At 42.7% G+C, this 24,254-nt stretch overlaps 1 protein-coding gene across 3 annotated transcripts; it reads right to left on the minus strand.

Moving 5' to 3' along the window:
* Nucleotides 1-2,698: 2,698 nt before the first annotated feature.
* Nucleotides 2,699-24,249, minus strand: smad5 (SMAD family member 5). 3 transcript variants are annotated; one of them, XM_083652001.1, is made up of 8 exons: nucleotides 23,566-23,703; nucleotides 15,886-16,034; nucleotides 14,989-15,399; nucleotides 12,102-12,401; nucleotides 8,276-8,383; nucleotides 6,687-6,908; nucleotides 6,312-6,568; nucleotides 2,699-4,378 (listed from the first exon to the last, which is right to left on the minus strand). In XM_083652001.1, exons 3-8 carry the CDS (start codon nucleotides 15,389-15,391, stop codon nucleotides 4,235-4,237), a joined length of 1,434 nt encoding a protein of 477 aa, XP_083508127.1. In that variant the 5' UTR covers nucleotides 15,392-15,399; nucleotides 15,886-16,034; nucleotides 23,566-23,703; the 3' UTR covers nucleotides 2,699-4,234. The 3 variants fall into 3 exon arrangements, with proteins under 3 accessions (XP_083508127.1, XP_083508128.1, XP_083508126.1); XM_083652002.1 differs by lacking the exon at nucleotides 23,566-23,703 and adding an exon at nucleotides 24,082-24,249 and having other exon boundaries at nucleotides 14,989-16,034; XM_083652000.1 differs by lacking the exon at nucleotides 23,566-23,703 and adding an exon at nucleotides 23,901-24,065 and having other exon boundaries at nucleotides 14,989-16,034.
* Between the last annotated feature and the right edge of the window lie 5 nt (nucleotides 24,250-24,254).

Consider the following 24,254-nt stretch of genomic DNA (forward strand, 5'->3'; position numbering starts at 1 on the left):
ATACATTTTCATATTAATATAAGACTGGCTGGGTAAAAAAGTAAGAAAAAAGTCACAATGCATGATGCTAAATCATGTTTCTTTTACATGCAATTTAACCAGAATGAAAGAAAGGGTTTAAAACATTTTGTACATGCCTCCAAATACATTTCTGTATTTTGAATACACTGCTTTTATTATGTTAAAACATTTTATGTCATATGTGAGCTTAAGCAAAATAAAAATATAGAACTAAAGTAAAGCAGAAAACTAGATTACACAAGCCACAATGCTCTCTGTAAACAACATGCTGTTAGGCATATCATCAGTTATGCCTAAACATGATTTTCTTCCATATTGTATAATGCATACAGATTTATATAGGCTCACATTTTACTCATATTATGCCTCTTATAATGTGGCATTGTGGGCCACATTACAGGAATTCAAAAGTTTATTTTGTTTGACTAGTTGAAGTAAAAACATTTTTTAGAATTCCATTCATTTTTAGTAGTTTCAAACTAATCTTTCATACTAGTCAGGCCAGTTTGAGTCTCCAATCGGCACCTCATTTGAATTAAAAGCGCTGCTGCTGTCAGCCAATCAGGGTCCAGTATTGTGAAGACTTCTCTTTGAAGTTAGTCAATAACCACCCCACCCCAAGCTAAACTACATTTTTGCCAAACATTATGAAGAACATTATGCTCACAGGAGATATATAATATAAACACAATCTTGATAATTGAATGTCAGGCCTTTGATATGCCACAGCTGAATGATTGAGCTACAATCAAGTCATATTTTGCATAATGTAAAGTGTATCGCACTCTTATGGACAGGTATTATATAGTATATCAGCATGAAGTAGATAGGCTATGCCTTCGCTGCAGTGTGCTGATTAAGCAAAATACCTTTTCTTACGCAGTGCCCCGGTGTGAACTGTAGTTTGAGATTATAGAGGGACTAGTGCACACATGGGCAAAAAGCCCGCGGGTGTGGCCCACGATGGAATTGCAAAAGAAATAAAAAAATAAAAGTGCACCTGAACGCAACATGCAAGATACCCGCTGAATAGGTGTCCAAATGTTCATGTCATTCTGGCCAATACTCCACTTCTGTTATGACATTTCAGTCTGGAATATGGAATCTTTCAATAATCTTTATGACTAAAAGGCTAAAAGTAATCTCATGTGTAAGAAATTACTGCTCTACATTGAAGTAGAAATTTAAATAATTAACTTGTTGGTTTTGGATTTATTTAGCTTCAAGAGTGCATTTTTGTTCATGTGACCCTCAACACAGGCTTTGAGAATCCCGGGCCACTTACAGATAGCCTGGGTAAACCCAGCCTCCACGTGACCTGCTCTCAGACTGTTGGAGAAAAATATAAGTTAACATGACATCTGACACATTAATCAATAAGCTATAGGCCTAATTATGCTATAAGTTCCATGCCATTTGACACATAGACTCACACTGACATTTCACCCAGAGCAGAGGACTTCTCGTTGCTGAAACCTTGGACAGTGCATCAAGTCCCATAACAACTGATACAGACAGGCAGCCCTGTAGGCTCCAAGTCAAGTCATCACCCCCTCCTCTCTGCCTTTTTCCTCTTCTCCTCCTCTGCCTATAAAGCATATGTTCACTGTTGGCCATTTGCTGAATATTTGACTCTGTATGACATATCAGAATGTGTACATTGAGATTCATGCCCTCTGTCAATATACATGTATTGCAGAGAATGTATGGTATTAAATATACTTTTATGTTAAATCTTCCTGGACTCAAGGCCTCAATTCATTTGGTTAGATAAGCTGTTAATTATCACATTTAGCGGATGTAATAGAATTTTATTCTCTATCACAGACCCTCTCGTGACTGAGTTTACCCAGGCTAACTTACTGATACTTATGCTTAAATTAACCCACTCATATTCTGGTTTATTCCAAGAAAAACATTTCGGCTAGTGGAAATTCTAATTGGCTGGCAACTTTAAAATCTAGCAGCCATATTGGCAGGTGGTCAAAAAAGTTAATTTCAAGCCTTGCAGGGAGAGCAGGTGGTACGCGGTGGGCGACATAGGAGTAAGTGAGAAAAGGATCAAATATTTGTGGTTAAGACTGAATAATGACATCACAACTGTTAATTTAAAATTAGGTATTCCTCTAAACCTGGCTTCAAATGCCCCACATTTTTTGCGCTGGCGCCGTTCGGCCCTCAGCAAAACCTGGTAGCGAGGGCATTTTTGTGTGGCCCTCTCTATCATCAAAGTTGCCCATCCATGGGTTACGGCATGACAATATTTGTTCAGCCCCCGGCAACAATCTGGGTTTCTCATGTGGCCCCCCATGGAAAATAGTTGCCCACTATTGCTGGCAAGCTGTCCTATGATCCGGGAAGGTCATGGGCACATTGTCAAGTCCTGGAACTGCTGGGAAAGTCCTGGAAACCACCATTTCCAGCCAAGCAAAAGGCAGTTGTATTGGTTTGTGCCTATTTAAGCCAGGCAACGCCGGGTACATTGCTAGTATTTTTATAATCCATAGAGAAGTTGAGTGTAATGCTTCATATATTCAACATTTCCACTGTTATAATACTACTATCCTTGTTTGCTTTGGTGCTGTTAGTCTAAGTCCATGATTACAGGGTGAATTTGTATTTTTCACAACAAAGACATAAACGAGAGATATAAACAGCTGTTAAAGCAATTTGGCAGACAAAATCTTTATTCAACATTGCATAATTGGTGGCTGAATATGCAGTTGAAAAGCCCTCGAATGAGACTCATAACTGTGAATAACTTTTGAGTTTTTACAGTTTATGTTGTAAGAAACATTTTCAGTAAAACATGAGGGTGTCCAAACAGTCACATATACACTATCAGTGACGTACCATGAGTCAGGGAAAGCCTGACTTGCAAACTGTGATCATGGTTAAATATCTTTCCTCCAAGACACTAGGAGGCGATATTAGAATAACTCATGTGTCATTGAAATGGTGCTACTGTATATGCCTCGGCTTAGTCATGGAAAAGTCCTGGAATTGCTAGTATGATAAGGAAGTGCATGGAGGCAGCAGACCTATCAGGTTAAATGTCAATCGTTTTCCCATCGTTCATGAAGTTATCTACCGTAGATCTATTCAATCCATGTACTGTACATGCCTAGTGTTATTTACTTTTAGATCATGATGCAACAAACTGTCAAGGTTCATAAGCAAAAAGTCCCGTTTACATTCTCATCTTGCCAAGTATCACTGAAATACTAAAGGCAAGAGTATTTACAGTTCTTGTTACCAAATTACCTGTTTATTTCATTGTGCTAATTAAGTCAATTATCTATCAACATAATGCCTTGGTACCCACACCAAAATGTTATATGCCTCCACAAAATGCATGAGTGCACAATATTGTTAATACAGTGAGTATGGAAAATACAGTCACTCTTTCACTGGAACTCAATGGTACAAACAAGAATCAGTAATGATGAAGTCCATTTTCTGATATCACAAATGACTACCGGTACTTCTATTGCAATAGATGTAACCTTGACAATGTTGTGAGCTTATGGCATGTTCAACTTGTTCAGTGATTGATCTCCCATATCAAAGACTTATCGGGTTGGCATACATATTTCATTAAAAGGCAGTAGCTCAGTGTTCTGTTTCTAGCAGTAGACTATAAAATAGGAAGCAATGTTATATCTGAGCCTAATAGTAAACATAAATTGGATCTATATCTTAATTGTAAATATCTGACATTTAGACAACAATGTAAGAAAAAAGTGTTCAGTAAAATTCCAAGTTGTCTGACTGATGTAAGGCAAAGTAGTGATAAACAATTCGGTTTCATTCAAAAACTACACAGAGATCAAATCATTTGAGAAAACAAAACTTGATGCAAAAAAATAATAAAACTATTTGACAGGTTCAAGCTTGACAGTCGTGCCCTCATTTGATGATGCAGATGTTGGTAGCGTTGTCAAGCGGTAGTGCGTCCATGTCATTGCTACTTGGGCTATTCCTCTCTCTCCAGGTGTTTGCTTGTAACGTTACTCTGTTTTAACAACTGGTTTCTGGCTGCTGCTGCTTTTTCTAGCCACAGTTCAATATTCCCTCCCACAGTAAGTGTAAACAGTTCAGCCATTAAGACCACCTTAAATTATAAATCACTGAGGGGTGGGGGGAAACACTTAAAAGTAACAGTAAAAAAAACAAGTAAAAAGTATCTCCCGAGCTCCCAGGGGTCGTGTCATTAGGACACAGAGGAGATGGGGTTGAGAGGCGAGCCCATTTGTGTTAGCACCTTGTCCAGCCACTGGAGGGGCCCGTGCAGGTGCACCTCTATCCAGCAGGGGGTGCTAGTGACATCCTGCCGGTGGTACTCTGCTCCCCAGCCCTGGGAAGAGGCACAGCAAATTACAGGCTGATAACACTGATAAGACTGTACGCCAAGGCTTGAGACTAACTTTACAGGCCGATAACACTAATAAGACTGTACACCAAGGCTTGAGACTAACTTTACAGGCTGATAACACTAATAAGACTGTACACCAAGGCTTGTGACTAACTTTATAGGCCAATAACACCGATAAGACTGTACGCCAAGGCTTGTGACTAACTTTATAGGCCAATAACACCGATAAGACTGTACGCCAAGGCTTGAGACTAACTTTACAGGCCGATAACACTGATAAGACTGTACGCCAAGGCTTGAGACTAACTTTACAGGCCGATAACACAGATAAGACTGTACGCCAAGGCTTGAGACTAACTTTACAGGCCGATAACACTGATAAGACTGTACGCCAAGGCTTGAGACTAACTTTACAGGCCGATAACACCGATAAGACTGTACACCAAGGCTTGAGACTAACTTTACAGGCCGATAACACCGATAAGACTGTACGCCAAGGCTTGAGACTAACTTTACAGGCCGATAACACTGATAAGACTGTACGCCAAGGCTTGAGACTAACTTTACAGGCGATAACACAGATAAGACTGTACGCCAAGGCTTGAGACTAACTTTACAGGCCGATAAGGTTTAGGTTTAGGTTTATTTCGGATCAAGAATGCATAAAAACCATTACAAATTTACAATTAATACAGTAGTAAAAAAAGTACACAATATGTAAATCGAAAGTAAAATGATCCAAGGATAGCCCAGTAAAGCAGCTTAAAGTTACAAACTAGAAGCCTGCTTATTTCCACTGGGGTCCTTCAAATATCAAAACCTTAATATTACACAATTGTACTTTATAAAAGAAAAACAGAAAAAGGAAGTCTATCGATGACACATAAAATATATAATATATACCACCGATAAGACTGTACGCCAAGGCTTGAGACTAACTTTACAGGCCGATAAGACTGATAAGACTGTACGCCAAGGCTTGAGACTAAAGGCCCTGACAGGGTTCCGCCCAGCCAAAATTTACCGCGCAAGCGTCTTGGTCTTCAAACTTCCCAATCATTGCTATAACCCGTTGTGGTTGCAACAGCTATAAATACCACCTTCCTACCATGTGTGTTACACTCAGGGTTTTGATTCATATAGTCTATTTTTATGTTTTATTTTGTCCAATATTGAAATGTTCCGGAATTGCATGTTGTGTTAAAAATTAATATTTTTCTATCTACCACTTATTTAGCCTGATTTGGTTGCTTTCTACTCAAAAGTTATATACCCCACAAGGCTTGCTGGGAAGTATGCAAATTTGTGTGTCCATGCGAGGCCCTCACCTGGTCCTCCCATGAGCTGCAGTCATAACGAGGCCCTCACCTGTCCTCCCATGAGCTGCAGTCATAACGAGGCCCTCACCTGTCCTCCCATGAGCTGCGGTCATAACGAGGCCCTCACCTGTCCTCCCATAAGCTGCGGTCATAACGAGGCCCTCACCTGGTCCTCCCATGAGCTGCAGTCATAACGAGGCCCTCACCTGTCCTCCCATAAGCTGCAGTCATTATGAGGCCCTCACCTGTCCTCCCATAAGCTGCAGTCATAACGAGGCCCTCACCTGTCCTCCCATGAGCTGCAGTCATTATGAGGCCCTCACCTGTCCTCCCATAAGCTGCAGTCATTATGAGGCCCTCACCTGTCCTCCCATAAGCTGCAGTCATAACGAGGCCCTCACCTGTCCTCCCATAAGCTGCAGTCATTATGAGGCCCTCACCTGTCCTCCCATGAGCTGCGGTCATAACGAGGCCCTCACCTGTCCTCCCATAAGCTGCGGTCATAACGAGGCCCTCACCTGTCCTCCCATGAGCTGCAGTCATAACGAGGCCCTCACCTGTCCTCCCATAAGCTGCAGTCATAACGAGGTCCTCACCTTGACAAAGCTCATCCGGATGGTGCACATCTTGGTCAGCTCGTAGACAGCCTCGAAGCCGTGGTTGACTGACTGGGCCAGGAGCTGGGCGAACTCCTGGTTGTTGAAGATCTTCAGGCTGCAGCCGCTGGGGATCTTGCAGACGGTGGTGGGGTGGAAGCCGTGGTGGTAATTACAATTACGGCTCTGGACAAAAATGCTGGTGTCGCTGAGGCACTCTGCGTATACCTCCCCGCCCACATAGTACAAGTGCACTCCTGGTTAAGAGGGAGAGACGACTGGTGATCAAAGTATTCAACCACAGTTACTTGAAGCAATGTAAAGCATTATTATCTATTTCTAACACTGTCTATGACTGTTAACAATTAGTCATACCTTTGCCAATGTGTCGGCGGGTGTTCTCGATAGTGGAGTTGCGGTTGACATTGGACAGCAGGCCGAGACAGAAGCGGTTCTTGTTGTTGGAGGGGTCAGTGAAGCCGTCCACAAGCACGCTGGTGGACGACGCGTGGTACGCCTCGCCCACGCGATTGTTGAGTTCATAGTAGACAATGGAGCACCAGTGGCTGGGCTCCTCGTACTCCACTGGCTGCACATCTAGGAAGTGGCAAAACAGGTCAAGATAACAGGTGAGTCACACACTTACTCACCAGCATCAAAACACATCAAAATCTGTTGTTTTAAGATCGTTTTAAGACGGAACCTGCACAGCAATATGCTTCAGTTACAGAGATTGGCAGTAAGCAGTCTAGGAAAATAGTTCCACATGGAGGACAGTGAGCAGTTTCACTATATCAAGTTGTCACTGCATTCCATTACTAGTGCGCACTTGTCTGCTCTTCTCAAAATCACAAAAGGCAAAACAGGCTAGATTAGTCATAAATATATCTGTACAACTGAGCACCTCTTAGACAATGTCACTTCTGACAGGCTTTCTGGCAACCATGTTAAGAGACAATTAGCCCAGAACGGTTGACTAGCAAGACTAGACTAAATATTAGTATTCCTTGTGTATTTATGTGATGAATGTGTATTCCGGATATTAGCCTCCAGTATTTACAGTATTCTTTTCTACATGCACATCCCACAGAGCAACACCACAGACTGGATATTAAGTAGGTCAAATCTACAATTCATCATAGGAACAAATCTACACACTCCGTTTACATTAATTTGCTGTAATATCAAAAGTTGTGTAGTCCATATAGAACAATTGCATCACAAATCATCTTAACTATAAGTGGAATTATTCTGAAGTGCTAATAATAAAGTCACTGAACTATTTAACCTTCAGCTGATGGCATTCCCTTTCAAGGCAAGGAAAAACACTGTGCACTACATCTTTATACACATCTTTCTAAAGCCTTAAAACTGAAAGAGGTGGAACTTACAGGGTTTTTACAATTGACTTGCGTGTTTTCATATACAGTAAAACGTTTTGCTCATTGCAAAATGTTGACAAAAAACTGATTGCGCAATTTCCAACTTTAACGGCTGGAAATGCCCATATTTATTTTTGATAGAAGTGCTGGACATGCTGGATGCTGAACTTCTCAGAACTTCAGTGAAATCATAGCGTGATCTCATGAAGTTAGTTTACTATCGTGACACACATTTCTGCTGTCTGAATTGATGACAACACATTTTACTTAAAAACTCTCATAAAATAAGGTATGGTAGGAATATAATTTGAATACTTCTGTTTTGTTTGACATCACCTAACATTACCATTAATCAACATTAATGAATGAATATTAATCTGATTATTTAACATGATTTTGCATAAATGAACCATAATATGAAATATATCAATATTGAGGAAGAAGTCCTTTTGATTATCATGATATTGATTTCGATCATATCGCCTAGCCCTAATTTGATAGATTTCCAGAGCTGCATAGGAACCGTGTGTAATCCAGAAAGTGAAAGTAGGATGAGGTGTGCAGGGTGCAGCCCATCCTCACCTCCTCTGGGCATGTTCTGAGGCACCAAACTGCTACTGGTCTCCATGGACTGGCTGTCCTGGCCCAGCTGCTCATCAGGGGGCATGTAGGCTGGGGGTGGGGTGTCAGCTGAGACATAAGAGAGCAGTTACAGAGGATGAGAACAGTTGTTCCTGCTGGCAAATGGACACACACACGTCTCCCAAGAGTCAAACAATCATCACAGGATCTGTCCCCCGGAAACGGTGTCAGATTTCACATATCCGTCACTTGCTAAACCAACCATTCCCGGCAGGGCTGCAACTTGAGCTTTCAAAAAGCCCATATTCTGGAACACAGGAAAAAGACCGTTTTCAATAATAATAATAATAAAATGCAGAAAAGCCCACCTAGACAGTAGCGAGAAAATGCAGTGAGCACAGTGCATGAGTTTAGACAATGACGATCGGGGCTATTCAGCACAATTAAGCTTAACTTGAATCCTAAGGTAAGGGCCTGAATTTTGGCGCGGGTTTGCAGGATTTCACGCATATTTTTTGGAATTCCCGCATATTTTGAATTTATAAAAAGGGGGAATAATCTCACATTGGTTTGCGCGAACCGATCGATGTTGGTGGGGAACGTTGCTGCATTCAAACGACTGCCCGGACGCGTTACACGAGCTGCGGACCAAATTTCACTTCCTTGACAACGGAGTGATAGCACGCTGACTGCCTGCAGCCACTGCATGTGTGCATCAGCAGATCTGACTGGCTGTAGCCACTGCATGTGTGCATCAGCAGATCTGACTGGCTGCAGCCACTGCATGTGTGCATCAGCAGATCTAACTGGCTGCAGCCACTGCATGTGTGCATCAGCAGATCTGACTGGCTGCAGCCACTGCATGTGTGCATCAGCAGATCTGACTGCCTGCAGCCACTGCATGTGTGCATCAGCAGATCTGGCTCAGAGCAGAATAGAGAAGCAGGAGCGGACACACACACAGCGGTATACAGTCACACCCAACCCACCCCCACACACACAGTCACACCCACCCACCACACACGCACACACACACATACTCAACAGTCCAGGTTGCTTCTCCAATGCATTGACACTGTTGGATGGGGCAGGAGGGAATGTCGGAATGAGACGTGCAGCCTGATGTGCTGAGTTACAGCCTTGACAGCAGCCAGTGGGCCCTGGCTCTTGACAGCAGCCAGCGGGCCCTGGCTCTTGTGGGTGTAACTTGATTTGGATATAATAACTTGACCTGCTTAGTATCCTGTTAACAAGCTTGAAAACACTTGTCTTTGATGGAATGCAGCTTGCATGGAGATAGACCACCACTAAGAGAAAGATGGCTCAAAGATTGTGTGACCATCATCTCTTTTCTGGAACATGTTAAGACATGTCTTAAAGTTTTGCATGCACAAGTTCAAAACACTGTTTGTATTGTAAAGTTGTTGGTGTCATTTAGTAAACTCAAAATGCCCATTAGTTAAACAGAGTATTAATTTATGTCATGAATGTCTATGTTAAGGAATTCTAATCAGTCAGATTTGACTTTCCTCATCCCTTGCAACAGTTGACTGCTGAAAATGACACTATGGTTTGGTATTTGCAAATATCAAATTTTACCAGACGAAGAACCCCCTCGAATCGAAATATTGACGCATTAAAGGAGAATTTCGTTTTTTTACACCACGGTCCTCATTTCCAGTTTAGAATATGATGTTTTACTCACCGAAATAGTTTCGCTTCATTCGGATGCCCAGGGAAGATTTTGAGCTCCGAGTACACTCTTCAAACAGGCTAGAACCGCTAGAACGGGAGCCCACGGGGCATTCTGCACGGCAGTGCACGCGCTCTCTAAATGACACTTTTTCTGTCAGATCACGGTTCATTATGGTTGTAAATATAATTATTTAGCTAATAGCTAGAAGCTAGGCTAACAACAACACCGCAGTCAGCGTTGATCTGCCCCGGATGGGGTTACAGTGCCCATCTCCCCCCTCTGTGAAACCACTTCTTCAGAGAAACCACAGAAGGGGGACGATACGCACTGTAACCCCATCCGGGGCAGATCAACGCTGACTGCGGTGTTGTTGTTAGCCTAGCTTCTAGCTGTTAGCTAAATAATTATATTTACAACCATAATGAACCGTGATCTGACAGAAAAAGTGTCATTTAGAGAGCGCGTGCACTGCCGTGCAGAATGCCCCGTGGGCTCCCGTTCTAGCGGTTCTAGCCTGTTTGAAGAGTGTACTCGGAGCTCAAAATCTTCCCTGGGCATCCGAATGAAGCGAAACTATTTCGGTGAGTAAAACATCATATTCTAAACTGGAAATGAGGACCGTGGTGTAAAAAAACGAAATTCTCCTTTAACAAGACCTCGGTGTGCGGCCTCTATCTATTTAACCATGTACTGCATCTAGCCAGCACCCACAGTCGATGTGCGTATAGTTATTTTCTACTACATGACATTTGCAAAAACAGTTATTGAGTGACATGATATGAATATGAAAGCGGATTCAGTTGGAACTTTGGTCTGTTGTCGCAACATTGTCGACTGCATTGTAAATAATTGTTTCTTCCCCTTCTAATTGTGGCCCTACTCTACACAACTTGATGGAAGGGGGGTGGGGGGGTGATAATTAAGTGTCAGTGAGCCGCTTGATTGGCTGGGCGACAGCTACTAGGGGTGTCAAAAATATTCGATTATAAGATGCATCGCGATGCGGACCTGCACGATTCTGCATCGATTCACAAATGTCAAAAATCGATTATAAAAAAATATATATATAATTAAGCAATATAGCATGAGAGCCAGTGTGTTGTGCCAAATATATCCCCCTGATCAGCTGTTATCCCACGAGGCCGCAGGCCGAGTGGGATAACTGCTGAGCAGGGGGATATATTCCACAACACACGCAGCTCGAGTGCTATATTGCTTTTATAAAACGGTTTCCAAGTATGATAATATAATAATAATAATAATACTATAAGTCCGACTCCGACTGGCATGTCATTCTGATAGAGTCAGTTGAAACACTACTGTAAGGCGGGACCGCAAGAACATGCGGGTGATTTGATTGGATCGTTCTGGAGACTGAAGTTGACATTGGCCAATCCTGGCGCTTGCTGAGTAGCTGAGAGCTTTCTGGAAACCCCGACAGGCAGCTCGAGCGCAGCGTTGCATTCTCAGCGCTACGGGGTTAAATGCGGGGTTAAATGCGGGGTTAACAGCCTTTCTTTTGCAAAGAAGACATTAGCCCGCATCTATTCTTGTACAAAACATCATTTTCTGCGAAGTATTAGTAAAGTTATAAGCGAAGATCGATTCACAAGGATCTGACAGCTGTCTCTGCCATTTTTTTTCTACGTTGTCATTTGAGGTAAGCCTTATTATTACTATCTTAGTAAGAGAGTTGCCATGGCAACCAATAACCCATGGCCATGGGTTATTGAACTCGGTTACTGGAATTATACAATGGCTGTGAACCAATCAGATTGCTTGATTTGAGAGAGCCGTTTTATAATTATAATTATATAATCAAATAAAATATAATGGAAGTACATGCAGTTGTTTATTTTAATTATGGATCATAATACAATGCAATTCTAAATGCACTTTTATTTTAAAAGTAGCCACACTGAGAAAAAAGAAAGTGAGAAAAAAAAATCATGTATTCGGGAAAAAAAGTGATGCATCGATTTAAGATGCATCGAGATGCATCGATAATCGTTATCGAATCGAAGCCCTCTGAATCGTAATCGAATCGAATCGTGAGGCCAGTGAAGATTCACAGCCCTAACAGCTACGGTGAGGGAACCTGGGTTAGGTGTGTGAGTGTACATGCTGTACCTGGGAGCTGGAATGGACTGGAGGGCCCTGAGCTGGCAGGAGAGTTGGGGTAGGTGCCGCTGCTGGCTGGAGAGGAGGGGTAAGGGGAGTTGGGAGAGATGGGGAAGGACCCACCGCCACCACCACCACCACCACCACCACCGCCACCACCGCCCCCACTGTGTGGCTGCTGGAAGGACTCGGGGAAGGTGGCGTTCAGCGGCATGTGCGGCTCGTTGTGGGTGAGGTTGCGGAACTGTACCAGCAGGCTGTGCTGAGGGTTGAACTCGCTGTGCCGCGGCACCAGGACAGGAGGGAGCACTGTATGGCAGGGAGAGAGAAGAAGAAGATGGGGGGGAGGGAGGACGTCACAGGAAGAATATGGTTGGGATGTGGAGAGAGAGACAAATGGTTTAGCAAGCTAACTGATCATTACGTGTAGCGTATGGTCTGTCCACCCGACACCCCGTTTCATGAGAAAACCCATTTGACTTGTGGCCTTATTGTACATAAATGCTTGTTTCCTTGTTAATGATGCATCCTTTCCCTTATTAACAAGGAAATGCATCCAATTCTGTAAAGTCACGTCTTTGAGCAGCAGACTTTTTACAATTAGACTTTACTGCACACAAGATAATATGGTTATCACAAATACTTAAAGCCTCCCTCCAGTCAGTTTTGTCAAAGAGATTTCATGTGTAGCTGTGTTTTTCCCTGCTCTGCTAATTAGCCAAAGTGTTCGCCACTGTATTTTGTTGACAAATAACCTTATTTTGGGCTCAGTCATAAAAATTGTCTCGCGCTAGAAACAGGTGCTGACGTCATACATTATGTTGTCTAACGATGACATGTCATAGACAAATACAATATTTAATACTACAGAATACCATCTGCTGTTAGCTTGGTGTTAGCCTACGTTTGCTAAGTAAGTGTTCACCAGGCTCAAAATGCTGCGATAGTCACTTTTGACCAGTTCGAATTACACTCTTTCCATATCTTTTCCATATACTGTAAGTCACCAGCTTTGATATCTGTTGGCTGGTTGTTAATATCATCAATATGATAAAACAATATGATGTGTAGTCTCTCTCTTCTGACTGACATGCGATTGCCGCCCTTCAAACACTCAATACAGAGCTGGCAATAACAAGTCAGGCTAGTGTCACAGCCTGGGGGAAAGTAGAAAATCGGTCCTTTGGGTCATCCGTGAGCGCATGTGATGTTGTGTGTGAGTGACAGAAGGAGAGGGGGGTGTGTGTGTGTGGTGGTGAGGAAGTGTTGGGAGTTTAGTCAGAGTGGAATATGCATCTAGCAAGCAGCTCCTCTGATGCCACACCCCATTTGGAATGCCTAAGGCATATAATCTAATAAGACTCAAAAAGAGCCAGTGCTATTGATTTTGTGTGAAATGGAGGGGGGTGGGTAGAACAGCCCTGCCTCCTGACCTTTGTGGGTTTGTTTACCAGCTCCACAGCCTGCTCAAGGCTCTAGCTAAGGGATGAGCACGACTTCACACTGCTGGAATATGTTAGCATAGCTGCTGCTACCCACTAATCAATCAAACTGTTTGGCACCGTTTTCTTTCCTATCAAACATTAGAAATTATTAGATTTGGTTACTAAATATATTTCAGGAAAAGCTTTTTTTCCCAACTAATATGTTAACATGTTTTTAAGAGTTTAGCTTCAGGGTTGAGGAAATCTGTCAATTTGAAAAATAGCTTGAAGCTGTTGATTTATTAAACATAATTTGTTTCAATGGGTCCCTTTTGTCATTTTAAGATATTTCATGTGTTGGTGACTGGTGAGTCATGACCTGGTCTGTTGATTAGCCACACTGTTCGCCCATTTTTGTTTTTTTATTGTTGTTGTTTTGACAAATAACCTCATTTTGTACTAAAGTTAAAAAAATGTGATGTTGCTACATGGTATATGCAGGGATGCTGAAGTTAAATTCAATACCTTTTAAGACCTTTTTTAAGACTTTTTCAAGACCTCAACGCCACTTTCGTCAGATCAACGATAGGCATGTAAATCATAAGTTTCATCACGATACAATATTATACAGATTCTTTGGACAACGATACGATATTTTTCGATATCACAAAGTCTGCCACGATACGATATCGATTCAATTCAGGCATCGATATGGTGATATCGTATGCTCATTTAACACCATCAGCACATTAGCTACAAAATGTAATACCTCTCAAATGACGATTAAGACTCTTTAAGACTTTTTGGTCTTAATTTTCCCTAAATTGATTTATCAACTTTGAATACTTTTCAAGACCTCGCGGATAGTGGATACCCTGTGCTAAAAGGGGGTGATGATGTTTAATTCAATGGAACACTATAGTGATACGTCATGTCATGACTGATATACAGTAAATAGCTAGCTATTAGCTGAATGACCAATTCGATATAACGTTAACCAGTTCGAGTCACGTGCTTTCCATGAAGCCCACCAGCTCTGTTAAGGCCTAAATATACTTCTGCGTCAAACCCCTCGCCGAATGCGCCGCGGCCGGCGAGCCTACCAGCACAGCCTGCGTGCAGTGAGATGTTTTATGGTCACTCACGATTCAGTAGTCGCTGGTTGGCTTGGTTCCAGCCTTAAAAAACCTTGTATAAGGATTTTTCGAGATGTCTATGGAGAAAATTAATGGGAAACTCACTTCCGGGGCAAGATATGTCATGTGACTGTTCAGCTCTATACAAGATCTATATTAGAAAGTTTTCATAGAACACCAACCATACAGGTAGGAAAGTTGACTGGAGGGGGGCTTGCTAGGCTGATGTGTAGGAGCGAATATGAATGATAGAAAAAGGAAAGCAGCCTTGCTCTGTGGAAACAGGATAGACAACAAGATGCAGTCATGTCACTCTGCGTCAGCAGAAACACCTACCAGGACTCTCCACTCTTTTGTAGTGATACGGGTTGATGCAGACCTCCTTCTGTTTGGAGCCGAATGGGTATTCACACACCTCCAGGGGCTTGAGCTCATGGTGGGACTGGAGGTCGGGCCAGCGCCACACGCGACAATAGATGACATGAGGCAGGCCTTTCCTGTGGGACACCTGCAGCCGTCCGTCCAGCGATCGGGGGATGGTCACGCACTTGCTAGCCTGCCCGGGGCTGCTGAGTGCTTTCTCAAGGTCCTCCATGGCGCCTTTCTTCTTCTTCAGCTTCTTCACCAGCGCGTCCACCGCCTTCTCCGCCCATTTCTCCTCCTCATCGCCCTGCTTCCAGCCAAGGAGGCGTTTAACCGCTGGGCTCGTGAAGGAGAAGAGACTGGACATGGAGGTCATGCCGGACGCTGTAGCGTAGAGAAAGGGGAGGAGCTATATATATATATATATAGATATATATATATAGATATATGTGATGATGGCCTACACTACAAAGACGGACTGATCTGCCCGAGGGGACTAGGGGCTGCAGAGTCACTGGTTGACGCTCTCCAACTGCCGTCAGCAACGTGTCGATGAGGGAAACTCTACTTGAGTGTGTGAATGAGTGTGTGTGTGTGTGTGTGTGTGTAGGGGTGTGTGTGTGTGTAGGAGAGGCCAGTAGAGATGAGGGGTGGGGTAGGGGAGAGGAGGCTATAGCCTTGTCTGACCAAGGTCAGGAAGCGAGGGGAGGGAGGAGAGGCAGCAAGCAGGACGCAGCTGCTGCTGCTCAGGAAGGGCCCTGCAGCAAGCTGTCCGGCCAGGTCACCAGCACTGATGGGATGGGAGGGGGGGGGGGTGGGGGAGTTGAGATCAGGGCTGCAGCCTAACAGACACGCCACAGCAGCTCTCACCAATACAAGTCAACAGGCCCAGAAATAAGGAAGGGACCACTTCTTCTCATCCACAACTCCCAGCTTCTCAGTCTTGGCTTGACTCTTCTCAGTCTTGGCTTGAGTCTTTCACCAATGCTGCACGGTCAGTGTTTCAGTCCATTGGCTTTCTGCAGAACAGATGAAAAAGATGAGATACATAGAGGTCAGCAACACATTGATTTGAAGAAAAGAAAAAGACAGGGAGTGCTGCACTGGGTGTTATAAAGAAAGTGCTCTTGAAGGATAGGCCATGAAGTTGAGTAAAGGAAGGCGTCAAAGCCCTCGCCGCGCACGCCGCAGGGCTACGGCGCGGGTGGCGAGCCTGCCGCTGTAGGCAACGTGCAGCCCCCCCAAACATGTGACGCACCGTCAGGTCGACGACGCAGCTGACCCAACCGACCAAGCTATAGAGCTTGCGGAGTTACGTCAGGGGGCAAGGGCAAAAATGCCGCAAAGAATCTCAGAATGCCCCTAAAAACCACAATCAGTGAAGGAAATATTTAAAAAATATTTTAAGGACAACTTTTGCCCCCACTGTCTAAAAACTGGGGGCATTTACAAACTTTTGAGGGCATTTAAAAAAGGTAATTGGTGCATAATGTTGCTAAAGCCTAGTGCAGTGGTTCCCAAACTTGGGTGACGCCAAGTGGGGACGCCTGGAATTCAAATGGATCGCCTGGATTTATATTTATTTTATTTTTTAACACCACACACAATTTAAAACTTCTACTTCAGGGTTGCCACTGTTTTGTAATGATACTTTTCAAGGACTTTTCAAGCAATAAAGCCGGGGGGAAAAAGATTAAAACAAAAATGTAGCCACCGCAGGTTACCTAGGCAACCAGCCGCATATTTGAGCTGAGAACGCCTATGAGAGAACACCACAGTCAATGACAGCTCAGCGATCAGCAAATGGCTGTATGCTTATGCAGAGAGAGTGATACTGTAGATAGGAAGTGTATCAAGCTTGCAGGCTAGCACTAGTGATGAGTATAACATAACAATAGTATCATAGGTGAATTTTTAGATTATGGAGTGCACAAGGCACTTTTAAGTAGAGCCCGACCGATATATCGGTCCACCGATATTATCGGCCGATAACCGATATATCGGTATCGGCCGATATGTTGGCCAATATTTTTTTATTTTGTATTTTTTAAGTCCTAGACAACATGTTGTGTATATTTGATCTTTTTTCTTAATTCAAGTTATATTTTATATTTGTTCTATTTGTGTTTTTGTATTTCTAGTTATTTATAATTATTAAATCCCCAGTTAAGTTTACTGTTTCATTGCATTGATGTCATTTTGGACAATAAAATTGATTGATAAGCTGTAAAATATCCTGCCTACATTACATATCTCAAGTCATATCTTTGTCAAGTGTTTGATATTTGAGGGATCATTGCAAAAACATTGTGTAATATAATGTGTATATATAATATAAGAATATCGGCCAATATATTGATATCGGAATTTTTTTACTCCCTAATATCGGTATCGGCCTCAAAAATCCAGTATCGGTCGGGCTCTACTTTTAAGGACCTCTTTATAATCCTTGAATCATTGACAGTGGTGGTGTAGTTAAGAATGTCATACCGAACCGACCTGGATAGCCAGGCTTAGATAGTGAGGTAATATGCAGTTGTGCAGTGGTAGCATGGAGGGGGGTGTTTCCAGGACGCTGGATTACACCGTTAAGCCTTCTTGAGGTGTCGTGGGCCTAACTTAACGAAACATCAGTGAAGGAAGGTGCCCACTTGAAAACCCCAATGCATGCTTCATACTGCTGTTGGCTAGGGTAGGTAACTGGTGATTTGTTTATTAGTTTGTTAGCCTGTTAGCTTGTTTTATTCTGGATTGGGCTTCTAAATGTGTTTTTCCTCTGATTTTGGCACAAGGGATAGTAACATCTTGTCCTGTGTATTAATTAATACCAATCACTTTCAAGTCCTTGATTATTTTTTCTGAAATCCATGCACTTTCAAGTACTTTCTAGACCCATGGCAACCCTGACCTCTATATTACTATTTTTAAATGCCCCCATTTTTTAGACAGTGGAGGCAAAAGCCCCCCCCCCCCCCTACACTGACCGTGATAATACTGATAACCGTGATAATTTTGGTCACTAAACTGAGTCGTGATATGAAATTTTCATACAGTTTCATCTCTACTGCCATATAGTAGTATATATATTAGAGCCTGACCGATATGGGATTTTTGAAACCGATACCGATACCGATTTTAGGGAATAAAAAATTACCGATACCGATAATATCGGCCGATATTTTTTTGTTTTATTTTTTATTTATTTTTATCATCAAATGTTTATCCCCCATTAGTGCTAATCCCCCATTAGTGCTAATTTTTTATTTATTTATCCTGGTTGCTGCTCCACCCTCTGCCGATCTGGGGAGAGCCGAAAACTGGCTCCATGCTTCCACACGGGCAGTTAGCCAGCCGCTTCTTTTCACCTGACAGGGGAAGCTTCACCGGTAGGACATAGCACGTGGGAGGATCACGCTATTCCAACGAGTTCCCCTCCCTCCGAACAGGCGCCCTTAACGACCAGAGGAGGCACCACATCAGCAACCCTCAAATATCAAACACTTGACAAAGATATGATTGAGTTGACATGAATTGAAATATGTGATGTAGGCAGGATATTTTACAGCTTATTAACACATTGAATGCCAGCCATGTTTTCATTCCTGTAGGTAAGTTGTGCCAGGGGTGTTTTTGACGATTCTGGCTCATTTTAGAACAGCCGAGGATTCTTTTCTGTTAAGAATTCATGAACACCAATCATCTAAAAATAACTAATAGAATGTGTGCTTTCTCTGTCTAAAAGAGTTAGTTTGCAGAGTTAGTAGTTATGTAGATATTAGCCGTTGAGTACAGCATGGTTTCAGCGTCTGGAAATTTATTCAGAGATAAATGGCTTTTTGTGAAACAGTCACTTTAACCATTCATTTTTGGCATCAGTAAGACCGTCAGACATTCTAAACAATAGTTTTGAACAGTAATTTCCTCCATAACAACAGGAAACACCCCTCTCATTCAAACTCCTCCCTCCGTGTGTCTTCTCCTCCTTCCTCCTAACAGCGGGCGTGTCAGAAGCGCGTTGTGCTGCCTGCCTGTCTGTCTGCGTGCCTGCCTGCCTGCTTGCCTGCGTGCGGGGACGAGTCTGAAATGGATTACTGTAAAATCGCCAAGCCATTTCCTTGAATGGCTTGCTCCCGCGGTGTGTGTGTGTGTGTGTGTGTGTGTGTGTGTGTGTGTGTGTGTGTGTGTGTGTGTGTTCGCGCGTTGCTCCGCGGCTCTGGGGGGAAGAGATCTCTGTCCGTTCTGTGTGTGTGTCCGGGCTTCTGACTGTAAAATCGCCAAGCCATTTCCGCGGGAGGCGGCTGCTTTTGGGTCCCGTGGCTGTGGCTTCTCTCGGTCTCTGTCGCCACTTAGTGGTCGGTAAAATAGATTACACACATGCTCTTGCTCCAAATAGTTATCTCGAAGATGTAAAAGGGGTTGATTGATGTCCCACCGTCAAAAAAAAAAAATGTTTATGTAAGACGAGTTAGCTCGTCCTTGGCACTTAAGCGCTGGATTATGTAAGACGAGTTAGGTCGTCTCTGGCACTTAATGTGTTAATAAACTCAATGCAATGAAACAGTAAACTTAACTGGGAATTTAATAATTATAAATAACTAGAAATACAAAAACACAATAGAACAAATAGTTAAGAAAAAATATCAAATATACACAACATGCTGTCCATGCTGTCTATAACTTATATATATATTAAAAAAAAAAAAAAAAAAAAAAATATTGGCGCCAAATATTACCGATACCGATATATTGGTAATCGCCAATATCGGCCGATAATATCGGCGGGCCGATTATATCGGTCGGGCTCTAATATATATTATACTGTATATATATTTTCAATTTTATGACAGCATATATTATATAGGGGTGGGGGAAAAAATCGATTCACCTAAGTATCGCGATTTTTAATGTCACGATTTTTTGGATCGATCTTTTATTCCAGAATCGATAATCGCAAATTAAAAAAAAAAAAAAAAAAAAAAAAAAAAAAAAAAAAAAAATTTTGGGTGCTTGCAGTCAGGCCACTCACTGAACAGCAGGCCAGGCGCCGCCTACTGGTTTACTAGTGGTTTTATTACTTTATTAGTTAGTCTGAAGTAATAATTACACTTCAGGGTTAAAGTGGGTGCATCTCATTGTAAAATTGGACCCAAATCTGGCTTCAAACGGCCCAAATTTCACGCGCGTTGGCCCATATCGGCCTGGCCTGCTTGGTATCTAATGCCCGGCCTGAATTATGATCCCAGTCCGCCCCTGTTTTTAACTATATCGCCCAGCCCTACTCATGATATATAATATACAGTCTCTAGTGTATGATTCAACTTTTCCCATGTTCTAATCTAGTGTAAAAAAGCAAACAAACTGAAAAAATAAAAGAAAAAAATAAACAAAAATCGCAATAAATCGTAATATCGAATCGCAATAATCGTAGAATCGCAATAATCGTGAATCGCAATATATATCGAATCGGCACCAAAGTATCGTGATAGTATCGAATCGGGAGATAAGTGAATCGGCACAGCCCTAATATTATATACTGTCAGACTGTCATAACATTGAAAATGCCATCAAACACTGAATTCATGAAAATGAGAAGTGGCTGGCAGAGATGGCTCCCTCAAGCTACCCTAGGACATACATGACATCTCAAAGAGCTACCGAAAACAAACCATGTAATAAACAGTCTTATATGTACAACTACTACACTTACTAGACTAAACAACACTAACATTTTTGCAACTTAAGTTATACTGTGATATGATACTTTGTCCACACCATGCAGCCCTAGCAAGCAGACAGCCAGACTGAGGCTAGACAGATAGAGCAGGGCAGACAGCCTGCAGCAGTAGCAGCTGTGCAGGGCTCGTGAAGCCGGCCCCAGCCAAAAAGGATGTGACCACAAAGAGCAGCTTCCTCCCTCATCCCATCTCTGCCCCCATCCCTCCCTCCCTCCCAGCACACAGCTGTCCAACACCACTGCACCCACTTCCATGGCTCATTGTTGTGCATTCACATGAAAGCAGAAGGAAACCTCCCTCGTAGGATAGCTCGGCCTATGAAGCTAAATGTTATCAGCCTGTAAATGTTATGAGTTCTTGTGACATTCACCAGACTATGTTCCAACAGTTGTTCCACTAGGCCTCTTAGACTGGCTCACCAATGATTCATCAGTTCAGCATACAGGGTGAGCAATGACAAGAAACACATTTTAAAATAAAGGCCTATCCAACTGTCTGTGATGATGAGACATATTGTTTGATGAATATATTTAACAGTTGCCTGAATGGACACCTGAAAAAGGTCACGCAGACAAAAACATGACAATGGCAGAAAACAGAGATTGGAATGATTAACCAAATTCAGATGAAGCTGATTGACTCCAAAAACGGATAAGACTCCACTGATAGCTCTCCGTTGTTCAGCATCAAGTGCTATCATTCAAATCCATCTTTCATTTTCCACATTTGCACTGTAATCTATCTTCTGAGAAAATTAATTTGTTCAATCTGTTCTCACATCAAAAACTGAAGCAGGCTAATAAACACTGCTCTTGAGGCTGTACTAGATTAACAAGGCAACCTTGGTTTCCTAAACACTTGCATAGGGCAACCCAATGCCACCCAAACAACCATTCTGCATTTATATGTTCACAGCCACAATACAAGGTTGATACCTTTAAAGCACAACAAGTGACTCTTGGCCATTTGCACCATTTTCATAGTTCAGAGGTCATACATACATGCATAGTACATACACACAGTCGCACACATATATACATACATACTGTATTATTATTTTACTTCCAACACAGCTGAGCATACCATGTCAAGAATGTTTTGGGGGGACTCTAAGCTAGGCCGGCTGATACCTAGTGAGCATCTAGCCCTCAGGCTCTTTCTATGTTCATCTCAAGACGTCACTGTAGTAAGAGCCCTCTTATGGCCCAGCCAAATTTCGTTAGGTAATCTGTATCGGGCATTAAACTCACCTTATTTCTGTACTTTGAAGTCACATCGGAAGCCTAGTTGCACCAAAAAGTGAGCGGTTATACTTTTAAAAGCCAAAGTTTGATGAGAATCGCCGAGTTGCCTGGAAACAGTCCAGTTGCATGCGCACTGGCATCATTTGGTGATTCTACTGGGAAAAATAAATTGAGGTTCTGGGCTAGTGCATGTTAAAAGTTTCCACCTATTGTACCCTTTTGGGCATTTGTTTTGAAAGGTTGTTGGCAATTTGTGCAATGTGTCTGCCATGTTTCTGACTATATTTGCTGTCACGCATTCGGGGAGAACGCGGAAAACGAAATGATGCCAGTGCGCGTGCGCCTGCACTCTGTTTCCAGGCAACTCTGCGATTCTCTTCAAACTTTGGCTCACTTTTTGGCGCAACTAGGCTTCCGATATAATAAGGTTGCCCCATGCGACCCTACCTGTGACTTCAAAGTGCAGAAATAAGGTGAGTTTAATGCCTGACACAGATTACCTAACGAAATTTGGCTGGGCCATAGGAGGGCTCTTACTACAGTGAAGTCTTGAGACGAACATAGAAAGAGCCTGATGGCTAGTGAGCATCATACTCCATTGAGGCTTCTACCAAAGCCAAAAACGAATGCATCAGATGGAAACTAATGCATCATACACATTCAAGAGAAGAGAGATGGGAATTAGATGTGGCCAGGCAAACGACAGATAGATGTACTGTATCTCCAAAACACCGCTACACTGGTGTGCAAAACCGCATCAGTGTTCATCACAGTTTGGTCACTTTGAAGTCTTTGATGTTACACTAAAGCAATTCTGATGTTTGGGCATTAAAATGTTTTGCTAAAACATAAAGCATCAGCAAGTCCAGAAATATGATGTCATTGAAGTGTTCACATTCACAAAACTAGTGGTCTATCCACTTCTGAAATGCTTGACAAGCACAGAGTACAGGAAGCAGACAATATGGAAGGATGATTGGATGATTAGTAAGCATACCCCCCCACACACACACCTAAAATGCAAGGGGGAGAGAGAGAGAGAAAGGAAACAGAAGATGATCGCCAAACTGTTGTTACAAAAACAGCTTTAGCTAAATTAAAATGTGCTGATCTGCTCCAAACAGGCGTTACACAAAAATATAGTTACATTAAGTAACGGGAGCTACCTAATGTAGGTAGCGAACTTGCTAACTAGCTTAGCTAACATAACAGGCTACGATTTGCTTAGCTTAACTTTAAATTGTATGACACCTCAACCACAAACGTTGCTTAACAGTTCAATAGTCTTACATTAACCAATTAGACTGCTTTTGAATCACCATTTAACTTCATGTGAATTATATCTGAGCAAGTTACAGTTTTCTACCTCTGTGGCTAACTTTACCCTTCCTCCTCCATTCCACACAAACTTTTTCAACCACTTCTCTCGGCTAAAGCTAAGTTATGCTAGCTAGCTAGCTGTTAGCCCTGCCGTCCGAGCCTCTATCCAGCGTAGCCTGCTGATGTATCGGCACGGCAGTTGATTTATCTTCCTCCTCTACCCTGGATCCAGCCATCATTTAATCACATACCTTTAAGAATGGATGCTAGCCTCCTTAACCCCCTGTCTGTCTCTCGGCTGCGCAGGCTACAGTTCCTTCTTAAAGGTTCTCTGTGGTCTTTCCACTGCTTTCCACATGCCATGTCCTCCTGCTCCTCCTGACGAACAGACTGGAGAGGCGGAGTGCATATCCCTCCGCGTCACTGACAAACTAGTACTCCTGCTAGATTTTGTACTAGTAGGCTACTAGTACAACGGCCAAAATGTTGCCGTATGTATACCAAATGTCAATTACAGTTTTTGCAAGTTGTTCAAAAAAAGTATGTAGCTAATTAGATAGTTGTATACAAAAAATATGTGGCCTACCGTGTTTTTCAAGGCATGGAGCAGCTTTACGCTAGAGAACGTTTCAGTGAAAAGACGAACTTTCCCTTCCTGCATAGATCATGGACGTCAAAACGTCAACGCAGCAATTGACCTTGCAACAAAATTAAAACGTTCCGAGTCTTTTACACGCGTTCCTAGTGTTTCGGGTTGGAGTTCTTACAGACTGTGCTGCGGCTCTGGAACGTCTCACAAGTTGTTGGCTCCACTCTGTCTGGAGCACTGCGGCGTTGTTATATTGTTAGGCAGTTGTTGTCCCTTGTTGTAGTCAATTGTCCGAAGCTTCAACAGTCCTCCACGTTGACCATCTACTAAAGTTTAATCATTCGGACTCAT

Source organism: Poromitra crassiceps (genome assembly GCF_964638095.1).
Source record: "Poromitra crassiceps genome assembly, chromosome: 15".
Classification (NCBI taxonomy): Eukaryota; Metazoa; Chordata; class Actinopteri; order Beryciformes; family Melamphaidae; genus Poromitra; species Poromitra crassiceps.